Raw genomic sequence first — 13,165 nt, 5'->3', positions numbered from 1 at the left:
GGGTCGTGATTTTTAATCCCTTGAGCAAGGAATTTTTCACGTAAACATCTTGTGCAAATTTACTTTCTGTCCTTTATCTGAGGGAACTGATGGAGAACCTGGTTCTCTATATTGTTTGGTGGACTCATAGTTTACATCACATAGCAAGTTGAATACAGCACCCTGTTTAACACAAGAGGGAAGTCATATTACACCACATTGCATAAACAGCAAAACATTTATATATGGCTCATTTCAGTCAATACTTAAGCCACCATCTTATCTGTCCTCTCTTGATTTATTTTCCTACAGGGAACAAATACATATCAAGTCATACGGTTAACAATTAGGCGGGGTTTGGGCATTGAATCATCCATTTTGTTCCTCATCCCCTAATGAAACAAGAAAAATACTAGGTTGCTATCTTGTCAAATGGTCTCTCTATTTTTAAATAATAAGTGACTGAGACTCCCTTACAGATGCTAAAGTTTAGTCTTTCAGTTCCAGGAGACACCATAACCATTAATTTTGCAATGTCGATCTATTGCAGTTCATCCCGTTAAGAAGGTTCTTTATTTCATGGATAGCCGATAATCTTCAATTACAAGGAATCAGTGCTGCACTCGTGTCACCTGGCAAACACCATACTGTACGCTTGCACCAATTTATACACCTGCAAGTCCAGCATTTATTTTGCTTGTTACTAAGACTTTTGCAGTTCTTGTCAGTTATGGAGGGTGTCACTGATTTGTCTTATTCTACAATCCTACTAATGTTAAGCACTAGAATTTTAAACGGACAATTCTAGAACTATTAGCGAACATACTTTTATTCTCAAACAGAAAAGACAAAAAGAAGAATATGTTGTTAGAGATTAAATACTTGTCTTCACGTCGCCATTGGTTTTCTTCGCGCGTACATACAAGATGAGTCTTTTTAATTTGAAACCTAGAGAATTTTCATACTAACAAAAGCAGCCTAAAAATTTTCAGAATAATATTTTGAAGTGCTTTTTTCCCCACGTATCTTTGTGTTCTCAAGGGGATCTCATCGTGGTCAGCTCCTAAAATGATTACAACGGTTCAATTAATTCTTAAGACTAAATTCCCTTTTTCAAGACCAAAGTTCTCAGAACTTTCAGGCTAAATATACATCCAAAGGTAATTATTGATATGGTAATTATGTTCAAGTCTATTTCGTTCATTTCTTCATCTTCTTATATATCATTTGTAGTTTTTAATGCTCGAGAAATGCACCAAACACTTTACATGCACTATTTTATGACGGACGCTATGCAGCTCTCTTTTGCTGATAATATTTTGAAGTGCTTTTTTCCCCACGTATCTTTGTGTTCTCAAGGGGATCTCATCGTGGTCAGCTCCTAAAATGATTACAACGGTTCAATTAATTCTTAAGACTAAATTCCCTTTTTCAAGACCAAAGTTCTCAGAACTTTCAGGCTAAATATACATCCAAAGGTAATTATTGATATGGTAATTATGTTCAAGTCTATTTCGTTCATTTCTTCATCTTCTTATATATCATTTGTAGTTTTTAATGCTCGAGAAATGCACCAAACACTTTACATGCACTATTTTATGACGGACGCTATGCAGCTCTCTTTAGCTGATAATAAATACTTTGTAATAGCATTTTGTCATAATAACAAAACATATGTGAGAGATAAGCAGAGTGAGACTGAAACCAGCAGGGAAGTATGCATAAAAAGGGGGCAACATATTACCTTTGCGGCCAAAACGCCCTGCTCTACCAATCCGATGCAAGTATACCTCATGATCTGGCTCTGATGGACTCTCATGTCTCACAGGGAGATCATAATTAACCACCAAATTAACCTGTAGACAGATTGTAATAGCTTTTAGCATTTTCTAAATGTTAGCTAGGGGTAGGCGTTCGATTCTTCGGTTATCTTCGGTTTGGTTAATGGTTTTCGATTTTTTAGAAGTGTGTACCGAACACCAAACTAATTAGTTCGGTTCAGTTAGGTTTTTTGGGTAGGGGCCTCATTGAGAATTACTGCTGCTGCAATGCAGAGTCCATGGTTTCCCTTACCATTTGCAAGGGCCATAGAGACGAGTGTGCTGCTGCTGCCTCCTAACATATTTAGGATTTTTGATAAGATGTTTTAAAATGCCTCCACCATATAACCACTAGAGTGCAAACTTCATCCAAATAAGGCCAGCAAGCAAGCAGTCACAAAGGCCATCCAAATAAGGCCAGCAAGCAGCCTCTAACGAGCAAACAAACAGCAGCCTCTAACAAGCAAACAAACAGCAGCCAACAATAGCAGTAAGAAATCAACAATAGAGTTTATCAATGAAAATCATCTTTTAGCTCTCTTAGTATAGCTTAGCTTAGGTCAGTTTTCAGCTAGATTTTAGCTTAAATTCCACACTGCAACACAATATGCACACCATTACACCACCATTATTCAGAAAACAAAAATTAAGAACAAAACAAAGGTAGTACTAGCATTTACATCGGACCTGAATAGCCAATTCTCTGGTTGGACAAATACAGAGAGCTTGAGAGGCAGCTAGCTTTGGATCAATCCGACTCAACATCCCAAGCACAAAGCAAGTAGTTTTACCAGAACCAATTAGATTCTTGAACGGTGGCATACGAAATCATTTTTTTGATCAGGAAAAAAAAATTGATTCGAACGCCACGGTACAAGAATCTAATTGCTAAGAGTTATAGGCAAACTAATTTCCTGAATTTTGCTGGGACGCTCAAACTTATCTCTACTTCAACAGCTCCGGAGATAAGTTCAAATCTCAAATCTCTTTGCTGATTTGTACAAAGTGTCACCAGACGTAACCTATATCATTGATTAAATGAGATTTTTACAAAAATATACAACCCAACATAATATATTACACCTACATAGACATATTTTCAGTTTACATTTGCATAACCAACTTATTTTTCTTGCAACAGTGCTTATACACACGGTATACAACATTATACATTTACGGTAAATAATATGTGCACCTTGTTTAAAAGTGTATAAGAAGTGTTTAAGAAAAAACTGGACTAAATCGGGTAATTAAAGGAAAACTGGGCTCAACGGGGTAAATATTATTTACCTGACCTTTTATATACATAAGTGTATGATATTGCATAAGAGAGGTTAAAGAGAACACTCGGCTAAACCGGGTAATTAAGGAAAAAACTGAGCTAAGCCAGGTAAATATTCTTTTCAAGTAGACACAGAGCTTAATTATCCCTTGATTAAACCCTAATTTAGCAACAAGTATATATATAAGCAGATCAGTTTACTGAAGCTTCGAAAGAGTAGGTAAATTAGAAAAAAGGAAAACTGGTGTATAGAGAAAAAAGTTTTGAGGGCGTTTGGATCGGATGAGTTTGGAATAGGGAAAATTTCAGTTATAAATAATTTATGGGTCAAAATTACATATTCATAGCCCATTTTTAAATTACAAACTTACAACCCAATATTTCATGACACAACTTGAATATTCACCTTTATACAATAATATATAACTTTATACACCTACTGTAGACAATGTATACACCTTGTATAAAAGTTTATAAAAATGTATAAGACTAGTATACAATATTATACAGCAATATATAACTTTATACATATAATATAGACAATGTATAAACCTTGTATAAAAGTGTATAATAATGTATAAGACTAGTAAAAAGCTGAAGAGGAAAAAAATGGCTATGGCGGGTAATTTAAAAAAGATGGGCTAAAACGGGTAAATATTTTGCCATAATTGGCATACAGTGTAAAATTCCCTTTGGAATATTCAAATTTTTGACTTTTGGCTTTTTAAATATTTTTTGGTCTAAAAGTAAATGTTTAAAAATATAATATTTTTTATCTTATCCAAACATCACAAAAAAAGAAAAGAGCTTAAAACCCAATAACCACTTGAAATAAGTCAATCCAAGCCCCCCGTTAGCCCTTCACACGTTGTTTACACGGTGCTTATGAAAAAAAAATTACTTTACTTATTTGTAAATATTACGCGATCTATTTCCTCTCTTTCAATTTATGTGAACCTATTTAACTGGGCATAAAATTTTAAAAAGAAGAGAAGACTTTAAAACTTGTGGGGTTAAATGAGTCACATATATTGTGTGGTTATAAATCATCACATAAAGGTCAATTGTTCCAAATATAGAAAAAGACCATTCTTTTCTACACGAATTAATAAAAAAATAGGTTTACATAAATTGAAACGGAAGAAGTATATATCATCATGTAATCAAAATAGTCCTTAATTTATTAAGAAAATGATCATTTTAGTCTTACTGAATTTTAAGAGTAACCGGTGAAAATAGAAAATATTACGGAGCTGTCTTTAATTTTTACCCCATAGAAACACATAGCGTCTGTTTGGAAATCCACGTAGGTAATTGGAATTGGGTGTAATTACACAGTTTGGCCTGTTTGTTTGACCAGGTAATTATACAGTTGGGTGGGCATTGGGTGTAATTGAGAGGGTGTAATTCCACTCTTCAATTTCTGGGGGGGGGGGGGGGGGGGGGGGGGGTGCTAAGAATTAAGTGTAATTACATCCTGTAATTACAGGGTTACTTTTTAGTTTTTTTTTTTTAAAATTTAATTTCTTTTCCTTTTTAATTTATTTTTTATTTCTATTATTTAATTTCTTTTTTATTTTTTACTTTTTAATTATTTTATTTTTTTATAGTATTTATATTTCATTTCCTTTCTTCTCATTCCCAACCTTTACTTCTTGTGGTTTCATGTAATTGTTCGAATTTTTTTTATTTTATTCATTTAGCATAACCGTGTTAATATTCTAATTTTTGAAACTATATCTCTTAATATTAGAAAGAATGAGTCATTAACAAACTTAGCATATAATGAGTAACGTTATTAAAGTAGAATTTCATTGTGAATGAGGTTATAGACTTATATTTTCCCTTTCTTTTGAATTATAGGAGTATTTACTTATGTAACGTTGGAATTTGACATAAGAGTATTATGTTAAAAAAAAATCTTTTGGATTTTGAATTTAGGTTATATTTTTTATTTTAAAAATATTTGATTTAGTACTATTGACTTGTTATTTCACATTGCATGCTGTATATTTTTCTTTTACAGTTGATAGAACTATTGTCAAACTTTTGAATAATGCTATGGCATTATATTTATAAATATTCTTTTTTTGTCAAACATTCAATCCCATAATTTTCTCACAAAAAAAGGTATGCTTTTTTAAGTTTTATAATCAATTAAAATTAAAATAGTATTAATTTGAAATTATATATCAATTATTTTTTACAATATTAGTTACAAATATATGATTATTAATTAACATATTTTCAAGAAACAATGTATTATTAAATAACTAATTTAATATCATTTGTATATGCACATATTTTTTAAATATTAATTTTAATTTTTTATAATTAAATTTATTTTTAAATTAAACTAAATGTGTAATTACACATGTGCAACCAAACAGCATGCTTGTAATTACTCTGTAATTACATTATGACAAATAAACAAATCGTTATAATTACAATACTGTATAATTACTAGGCTGTGTAATTACTAGAGTAGTAATTACGCCAATTCCAATTACCAGGTGGCTTTCCAAACAAGCTCATAGGAAATTTGGCAAATAAAGAAAGAAGGAAAGAGTATCTACGTGGAAAGTAAATAAAACAACGGCAGGTATGAAAACAAATAATAAATAATAAAATAAAAGAGAAGAAGATATACATGGAAAGTAAATAAAATAAAGTTAGGCATGGAAAGTAAATAAATGAAGCAATAAATGGGAGAAGAATCTGTTACAAGATTCACAAATATTATTTTTCTTAAATTGTTGGCTAAATTAGGCTATAAATAGGACACAAAGCAAATAAACATCATCATCAAATATTACTTTCAAGTAGCTTATTGAGCATTACACCAAATATTAAGATATGACTTCCAAAGTGTTGGCTTTTCTTCTCATCTTTATGATGATAGGACTCTGTAAGTCTTTTACTTGATTTGAAATTTCAGTATTTTTTTTTCGAAGTTCATTTTATAAAGTTTCTTGTGCTTGGATATGAAATTTATTTAGCTATTTGTATACTAAGGTAAAGGCCGCTGCTAAAAGCAGTAAAAAATCGACCGAAAAATAGGTTAGAAAAAATAGATTTTAACAAAATCGATCACCAGAGATTAAATTTTTTCGCTCTAAAAATCAGAAAAGTTAAAAAGATGACCGATGACCTTCGGAGGTTGGTTTTCTTTTAAAACGGATCTTTTTTCATATTTTGGGAAATGCTGACCTCCCGAGGTCGATTTAAATATTTTAAAAAAATTATTTTGAAAAATCCACCTCCGCTAGCGCTGTTTTATTTTTATTATTATTATTTTTTTTTGCAAAATAGGTTGGTTTTTTGAAGAAATAAAAAACTAAACAAACCAACCTTTGGAGGTCGGTCTTTTTCGTGAATGTTTTCTTGAAGACAATAAATTAAAGTGAAAAGGTGGAAATATACCCCTCAATTTGCGATTTAGAGCAGATATACTCCTTGTTAAAAAGTGGTGCATATATACGCCTGTTGTTACACAAATTGTGCATATAGCCTTTTCGCTGACAAAATTTTTGTAAAAAAATATTTAGCTTGTTTTTAATTAAACAAAATGGCACATGGCTTTAAAAAATGGGTAAACTTATTTTTTCAAAGTCATGCAGAATTTTTTTTAAATAAATCAGACCCGATCCACTGGAAAAAAAAATTATCATGTGGATTTTAAAAGATAAGTCTACTAAAATTAAATGGGTAGACTTATTTTCCTTTTAAGCCACGTGACATTTTTTTAATTAAAAAAATAAGCTAAATAATTTTTTTTTAAAATTCTACAACGACAAGGGTATAATTGCACTATTTTTGTAACTACAGGGGTATGTATGCACCAACTTCTTTACAAGGGATATATTTATTTTAAATCGCAAAGTTGAAAGGTATATTAGAACATTTGCGCTAAATTTTAAAAAACGGAAGTCTTACACCAACAAGGTTGATCTAGTGGTAGAGATGTATCCTACCATGGTCAAGATGGTAATTCATTTCCAGGATGGTGCATTTATAATTGGTTTTTTCATTTTTTTTTTTTAAGAAAAACCTACTTCACGAGGTCAGTATTTTGCGACCTCCTGAGGTCGCTTTCAAAAAGCAACCAAGGTTTTACCGACCTGCCTGTGAGGTCGATTTTTGGGTCGGTTTGGTTTTGGCAGTTTTTTTAGTAGTGAGCGTGTGTGTATTGTTAATAATAAATTATGACGTTTAATATTACAGGTGTTTCGCCAAAGGCCGAAGCAGTTGACATTCCCGAGTGTTGTTGCTCTTCAGACGCAGATTGTGCAGATTTATGTAAAGTCCCTGTCTATTACTGCAGTGCTCCATTGTGTCTTTGTGGGCATCAGCGGCCTCCTCAAGGTCAAATTGCAGAAACTACTGAAAGCATAAATTGAAGAATTAAAATTTCATGGACCGAAAATATAAAGGAACAATAAAAGTTTAGTACTTTGATTTTCCTTTAAAAATATATAATTGGAATTCACTTCCTGTTTCTATGGAACTTGCAACAAGGCATTAGCCAAATAAGAAAAGCTTTTACTGTTTTATTCTTCTTGTCCTATGCGTTTCTTTTGATAGATATAATCCAGTTAGAAGCATATTTGCATGCTACAACCATATGTACTTCGCAAAACATAGCCTTCTTTTTTCCTGTCTTAATTAACCAGTCATCTCAATTTAGCATATTCACATCCAAACTGTTATAGAGAGGTTTAGCCATAAAACGAATGAAATACGTGAGCCATGAGCAGAATCGCTTATTATTTGCAACGAATAGCAACTACAGTACATTTTTTTTCTTATGTAAGATTAATTAAGATGTAATTGTTTGCTGGAATAATTTAAAAAAAAACAATGATCTCTGGCGTTGCGGATAGCTTAGATTAGCCGAACATAGAAAATACTGGATTTAACTCCTCTCCATTTTCCGCAACCTCTTATTTGGATGAGAGACACATATTATAATTTTAAATCAATGGTGGAGATATAGTAAATTAAAGTTAAGCTTTAATCATGATTAGGATAATAGATACTTTATATATTTGCTCCCAAGATATGTGGCAATCCCACAATTCTAGCTACTTAATTTTTTTTTTTTTAATTATATTACCATTTACATTGTTCAAATATTCATGTATCTGATTGCTACATTATATATGCCGTATATGCACGACTGCAGAAAAAAAAAAAAATACAAATTCTAGTAAAAAAATTTTAACCAGGAGGATCCAAATTTATTTATTTATCTTGGAGGTTGGATCCAATTTTATTCTACCTGTCTTTAAACATTGGGATTCTTTTCCAAAGCATCCAAATTAGGCTAAAAACAATTTTTTATAGAGGTGAAATACTCCGCCTGCTTGCGGATGAAATTTTACTCCTAGAAGAATTGACGCGGCCGTCAAAGATTAAGAGTGTGTTTGGTACGGAGAAAAATATTTTTTAATTTTCTTGTGTTTGGTTGGTCAAAATGTCTTGAAATTTTTTATTTTTTTAAAAAAAAACAAGTTCCTTGAAAATGAGGAAAATGATTTCCCTAATGGAAGTAGAGAAACAAGTTCCACAAGTAACCTTACAAGTTTATAGACTCCTCCCTACCCACCCAACACCCCCAAGCCCTACCCGTCGACCTTCCCATACCCCGCCACCCCTGACCCCACTCCCCACCCCATGCACCACCCCCTTAAACCACCACTACACCACCCAAACTACTTTTGAAAAATGATAAAAGGGTTGCTATTTTTGCAAATTTGCATTTTCGCTCATTCTGCAAAAAATACATTTTTGCAAAAATCGTCATTTTATGTCACTTATCAAAAAATTACGAAAATAACCATTTTATGTGTCATTTTTAAAAAATTAGTTAATTTACAAACATAGTCACTTTTTGGGTTGTCTTTCAAAGTGCAAAGTAGTCATTTTTTTGTTGTCTTAGAAAAAAGGTCACTTGCAAAGGTATGCACACATTGGTTATCTTATAAAAATAACCACTTTGTGAAAGTAGTATCTATTTCAAAATGCGGGGTGGAGGTAAAGGGGAAGGTGGGGGGGGGGGGGGGGGGGGGGAAGTAGGAGGTGAGAGGTTATGAGTTGGGGGGTTGAAGGTGCGTGTCGTTAAGGGGTTGGATTGATATTTCCATCAAATCAAACACTAAAAAAATATTTTCCACATCCAACCAAATACAACTAAATAAGGAGGAAAATCACTTATTTTCTAAGAAATCATTTTCTAAAAAAACATTTTCCATCATACCAAACACACCCTAAAAGAAATGTTTACTTGAGGCAAGTAGAAGAGAAGGGCCCAAAAAAAAAAGAAAAAAAAAAAAGGATGATGCACGACAAAAATTTACTCATGGCAAGTAAGAACATTTTTTCGAATATATACAGGGAGAATATAATGTACAACTAAAGTTGTAGGATTGTAAAAAATATTTTGGGAGCAAATATACAAAAGTAATTAATTATTCTAATCGTGGTTAGAGTTTATTTTAGTTAATTAAATTTTAGCCAATAAATTTAGAATATAACATGCGTCTCTAATCGAAGTAAATATCTCAAAAGGTAACTCAACTTAATGAATTTATCTGGTAAAATCATTTTTGTTTTTGTTTTGTATCAACAAAATCACTTAACTACGTATTAATTTATATTTAAAACGTCATATATGCCGAAAAAGTCACCGGAAAATCCACTTTAAATATTAAATATTTTCTTATACAAAATTGTGGGACCGTCCTTAGGTTTGAGGCTTGTTTCTCCTGTACCCTTCCTAGAAGGTGGTAGGAGAGGTGGGTGCTCTTTAGTTTTGATATTTGTTCGGCTTTGTTTGTATTGGAACGGTTTTGTAGGTGGTAATAATATTTTACAGTTTATCGTAAAAAAAAAAAAATGTGGGACCAAGACCATATTGAGCTATATAAAACACCCATTTGTGTCAACCCAAATGGCTCAACGTGCTTTTTTCCCTATACCCAGAGTAAAACAGATTTAATATAAATGGGTCACCACACTTCGTTTATTCCGAGTTGTTTTTCAATCTGGGATGCGTTGACGATTACGATACGATCAATTAAAATGGGTGTTTAATATAAAAGGACGACCACAATTCAAATATTCATCTTTCAAAATTTAGTTGGGATTTCTACACTCTATGATAATTAGGAAAAACTAATTACCTGTTTTAGCCCATTTTTAATATTTTACCCCACTTAGCCATCATTATGTTGGCAATGATCTTTAGAGATATGCTTGTATCCAGATGCCTATCTCTTTGGCCATTGCAGGGAAGTAAAAGCTGGACAAATCCGACCCATTTCTGGCTCAATCATAAGCAATCCATTCCCATCATCTATAGAGCTTGGTGGGAGAATCAGTTGGGTATGGAGCTGCTCTATTTTTATGTTTTTCTTTATGAAGTTTTCATGGCGGAGAAAGATGGCTATGTGTATCCATGATAGGTTTCTTAGCTATTTTTCACGGTGGTCTTGGGTGTATTTTTAAATTACTGAAGAGATTGTCATCAAAAGTTGAAGAAGGATTTGAGGAAGAAGACTTTATGACCAAAAGAGGAATGTCAAGTCATAATCAGATGGACTTGTCTTCGTTGGGCTCACAACAACAGCTAGAAAATTTGGGCTTACCAAAACAATGCAAAGATTGGGCCCAACGAAATAAGAGGGGCGGCAGAAGCAAGATTCAGCCCAGAAAACCCAACAGAGGAGAAATGGAATTAAATCAATAAGAGCCATTGAAAGTTGACAAAATAAATTTGGCCATTGATTTAGTATAGCTGTACATATAGGAAACTTCCTAGCTATGAGTAGAGTGAAATCTGTTATAGTACTAGCCAATAGGAGATAGACAAAATGTATAGGAATAATTAGTTTTCTATTTATTTTTTCTGAATACAATTGTATATATACATGTTCCTATTTCAATGAATACACAAGAAGAAAATTCTCTACACAGTATCCTTTTATGGTATCAGAGCAAGGTTCGACAATTCCTCTGCTAAATCCCTGATACTGTGATCAATTCATCACAATGGCAAATACCCAAAACACTGAAACCACTGATTCTTCTAATCACACTGGAAACACAGGAAATGCCCAGATCAATACCAACAGAAGCACCATAGATGCTTATCACCCCTATTTTCTTCACTCTTCCGACTCTCCAGGAATGGCCCATGTCAATAACCCTTTTGATGGCAAGGGTTACCAAGGTTGGAAGAGAACAATTCTCATAGCCTTGTCTGCTAAAAACAAGCTGGGTTTCATCTCAGGATCAGATGTTGCTCCTTCAACAGATTCTGCAGACCATCAACTTTGGAGCAGGTGCAATGATATGGTAACCTCCTGGTTGCTCAACTCTCTTTCAAAGGAAATAGGAGACAGTGTCATTTATTTAAGAACTGCCAAAGAGTTATGGGTCAGTTTGGAGCACAGATTTGGCCAGTCTAATGGGGCCAAACTTTATCATCTACAAAAGCAACTAAGTGGTTTAGTACAAGGAACATCTAATGTTGCTGGATACTTTACTAAATTAAAAGGGCTGTGGGATGAACTTGAGTCATTGAATGAAAATGTCAAGTGTAGTTGTTTGTGCATTTGTGAAGGGAAACAGAAACTACAGAAATCACTTGAAGATGGGAGACTCATTCAATTCCTTATGGGATTGAATGATGTCTTGTCACACCCCCGATGAGGAGTATGACAGGCTCCGACCCGTAGGCCGAAGTCACCTGACTTAACCGTTACTTGGACTTCACGTGCCAGAACTCAAAGAATATTTGCTCGCGGAAAGGAAAGGCAACATAGAAAAATACTTAATAATTAACACACATGTACGTAAGTGACCGGCAAGGTCGCTACACATAAAGTATATCATAAAGCCGACAAGGCTATCAGAAACATATCAAGAAGCCAAAACAAGGCCGACAAGGCCACACATAATAATTACATATCCCACAATGTCCATGAGCCTCTAAGAGCATACTTATATACATATATTAAACTAACAGAAAGTACCCAAAAGAAAGCAAGCCCGGAGTAGTGGCACTTGCTAACACCGCTGGATCTGGAGAGTCCTACTGGGGTTGCTCCTCGATAAATCTGTCAGAGTCTGCAGCACGAAATGCAGCGTCCCGTGCAATGGGACGTCAGTACGGATAAAAGTACTGAGTATGTAAGGCAGGAGGGAAACAACATAATTAAGATAAAATGTGACATTAATATAGGCAAAAGAAAATCGAACATCTGGAAATGGCACATAATGCAATGCATGATAAAATCATTTGTATGCTTATATATATGTATATATATGTATATATATGTATATCTGTATGTAATAGATAGTATCCAAGCCCGGCCGTAAGGCTCGGTGTCATATATGTAAAATCATGCCCGGCAATTAAGGCTCGGTGTTATCATTATTAGCTCGCGTCCGGGGCAATATCATAACATGCCCACCGTGGTGTGTGGTGTGCGCATCTACGGCCATGCCCGGCCGACTATAGCGCGGCACGGTGTAGTAAAATAGTGAAATAAATTTATTTATATGTATATACCATGTATGAGAAGTCAATGATCCGACCTTGGCCTTTCGGAGTGACATAAGGTCGGTAGCCTCCGAATAGCTTATGGAATTCGTATCGAGTCCAAAGAAGTAATCGATGATGATAAGTAAAATAATATTTTAAGAATCAATAAAATAACAAGTCCTTAAGATTTGAAATACAAAACATGGGAATGGAGTGGATTTGTTACGGAACGCTCGTGTTTATGTACTAATTGGATTCGCGCCAAGGGAAGAGGAAAACGAAGACCTTACATACCTTATCCGTCGAGCCACCACTTAAAGAATTCCTTATATCGAGGCTTGCCCTTCACTCGAGCCTATATATATATCGAGAAATATATCATTAATCATATTTTCATCGCCTTTCCATCAACTCATAAGTACTAATTATGGAAGACTAAATTTAGGTTACGAAAATTTGGCAAGACCTCCCCTATATCGTCGACTTCCTCCAAATGCTAAAATAACTTCCAAACAATACCAACAACATTAACAA

At 33.6% G+C, this 13,165-nt stretch overlaps 1 protein-coding gene and 1 long non-coding RNA gene across 2 annotated transcripts; both read left to right on the top strand.

The window, feature by feature from the left end:
* The first annotated feature begins 5,787 nt into the window (after nt 1-5,787).
* Nucleotides 5,788-7,701, top strand: LOC132050930 (uncharacterized). The gene is made up of 2 exons (XR_009413528.1): nt 5,788-5,989; nt 7,306-7,701. It is a non-coding gene; the product is annotated as an uncharacterized LOC132050930 (long non-coding RNA).
* Nucleotides 7,702-11,133: 3,432 nt separating this feature from the next.
* Nucleotides 11,134-11,796, top strand: LOC132048681 (uncharacterized). Its single transcript, XM_059439379.1, has one exon. The coding sequence runs from the start codon at nt 11,134-11,136 to the stop codon at nt 11,794-11,796; it is 663 nt and encodes a 220-aa protein (XP_059295362.1).
* Nucleotides 11,797-13,165: the final 1,369 nt, after the last annotated feature.

Source organism: Lycium ferocissimum, chromosome 3, assembly GCF_029784015.1.
Source record: "Lycium ferocissimum isolate CSIRO_LF1 chromosome 3, AGI_CSIRO_Lferr_CH_V1, whole genome shotgun sequence".
In the NCBI taxonomy this organism is placed as follows: Eukaryota; Viridiplantae; Streptophyta; class Magnoliopsida; order Solanales; family Solanaceae; genus Lycium; species Lycium ferocissimum.
The sequence above is the reverse complement of the archived record's forward strand: the minus strand, read 5'-3'. Positions and strand labels throughout refer to the sequence as shown.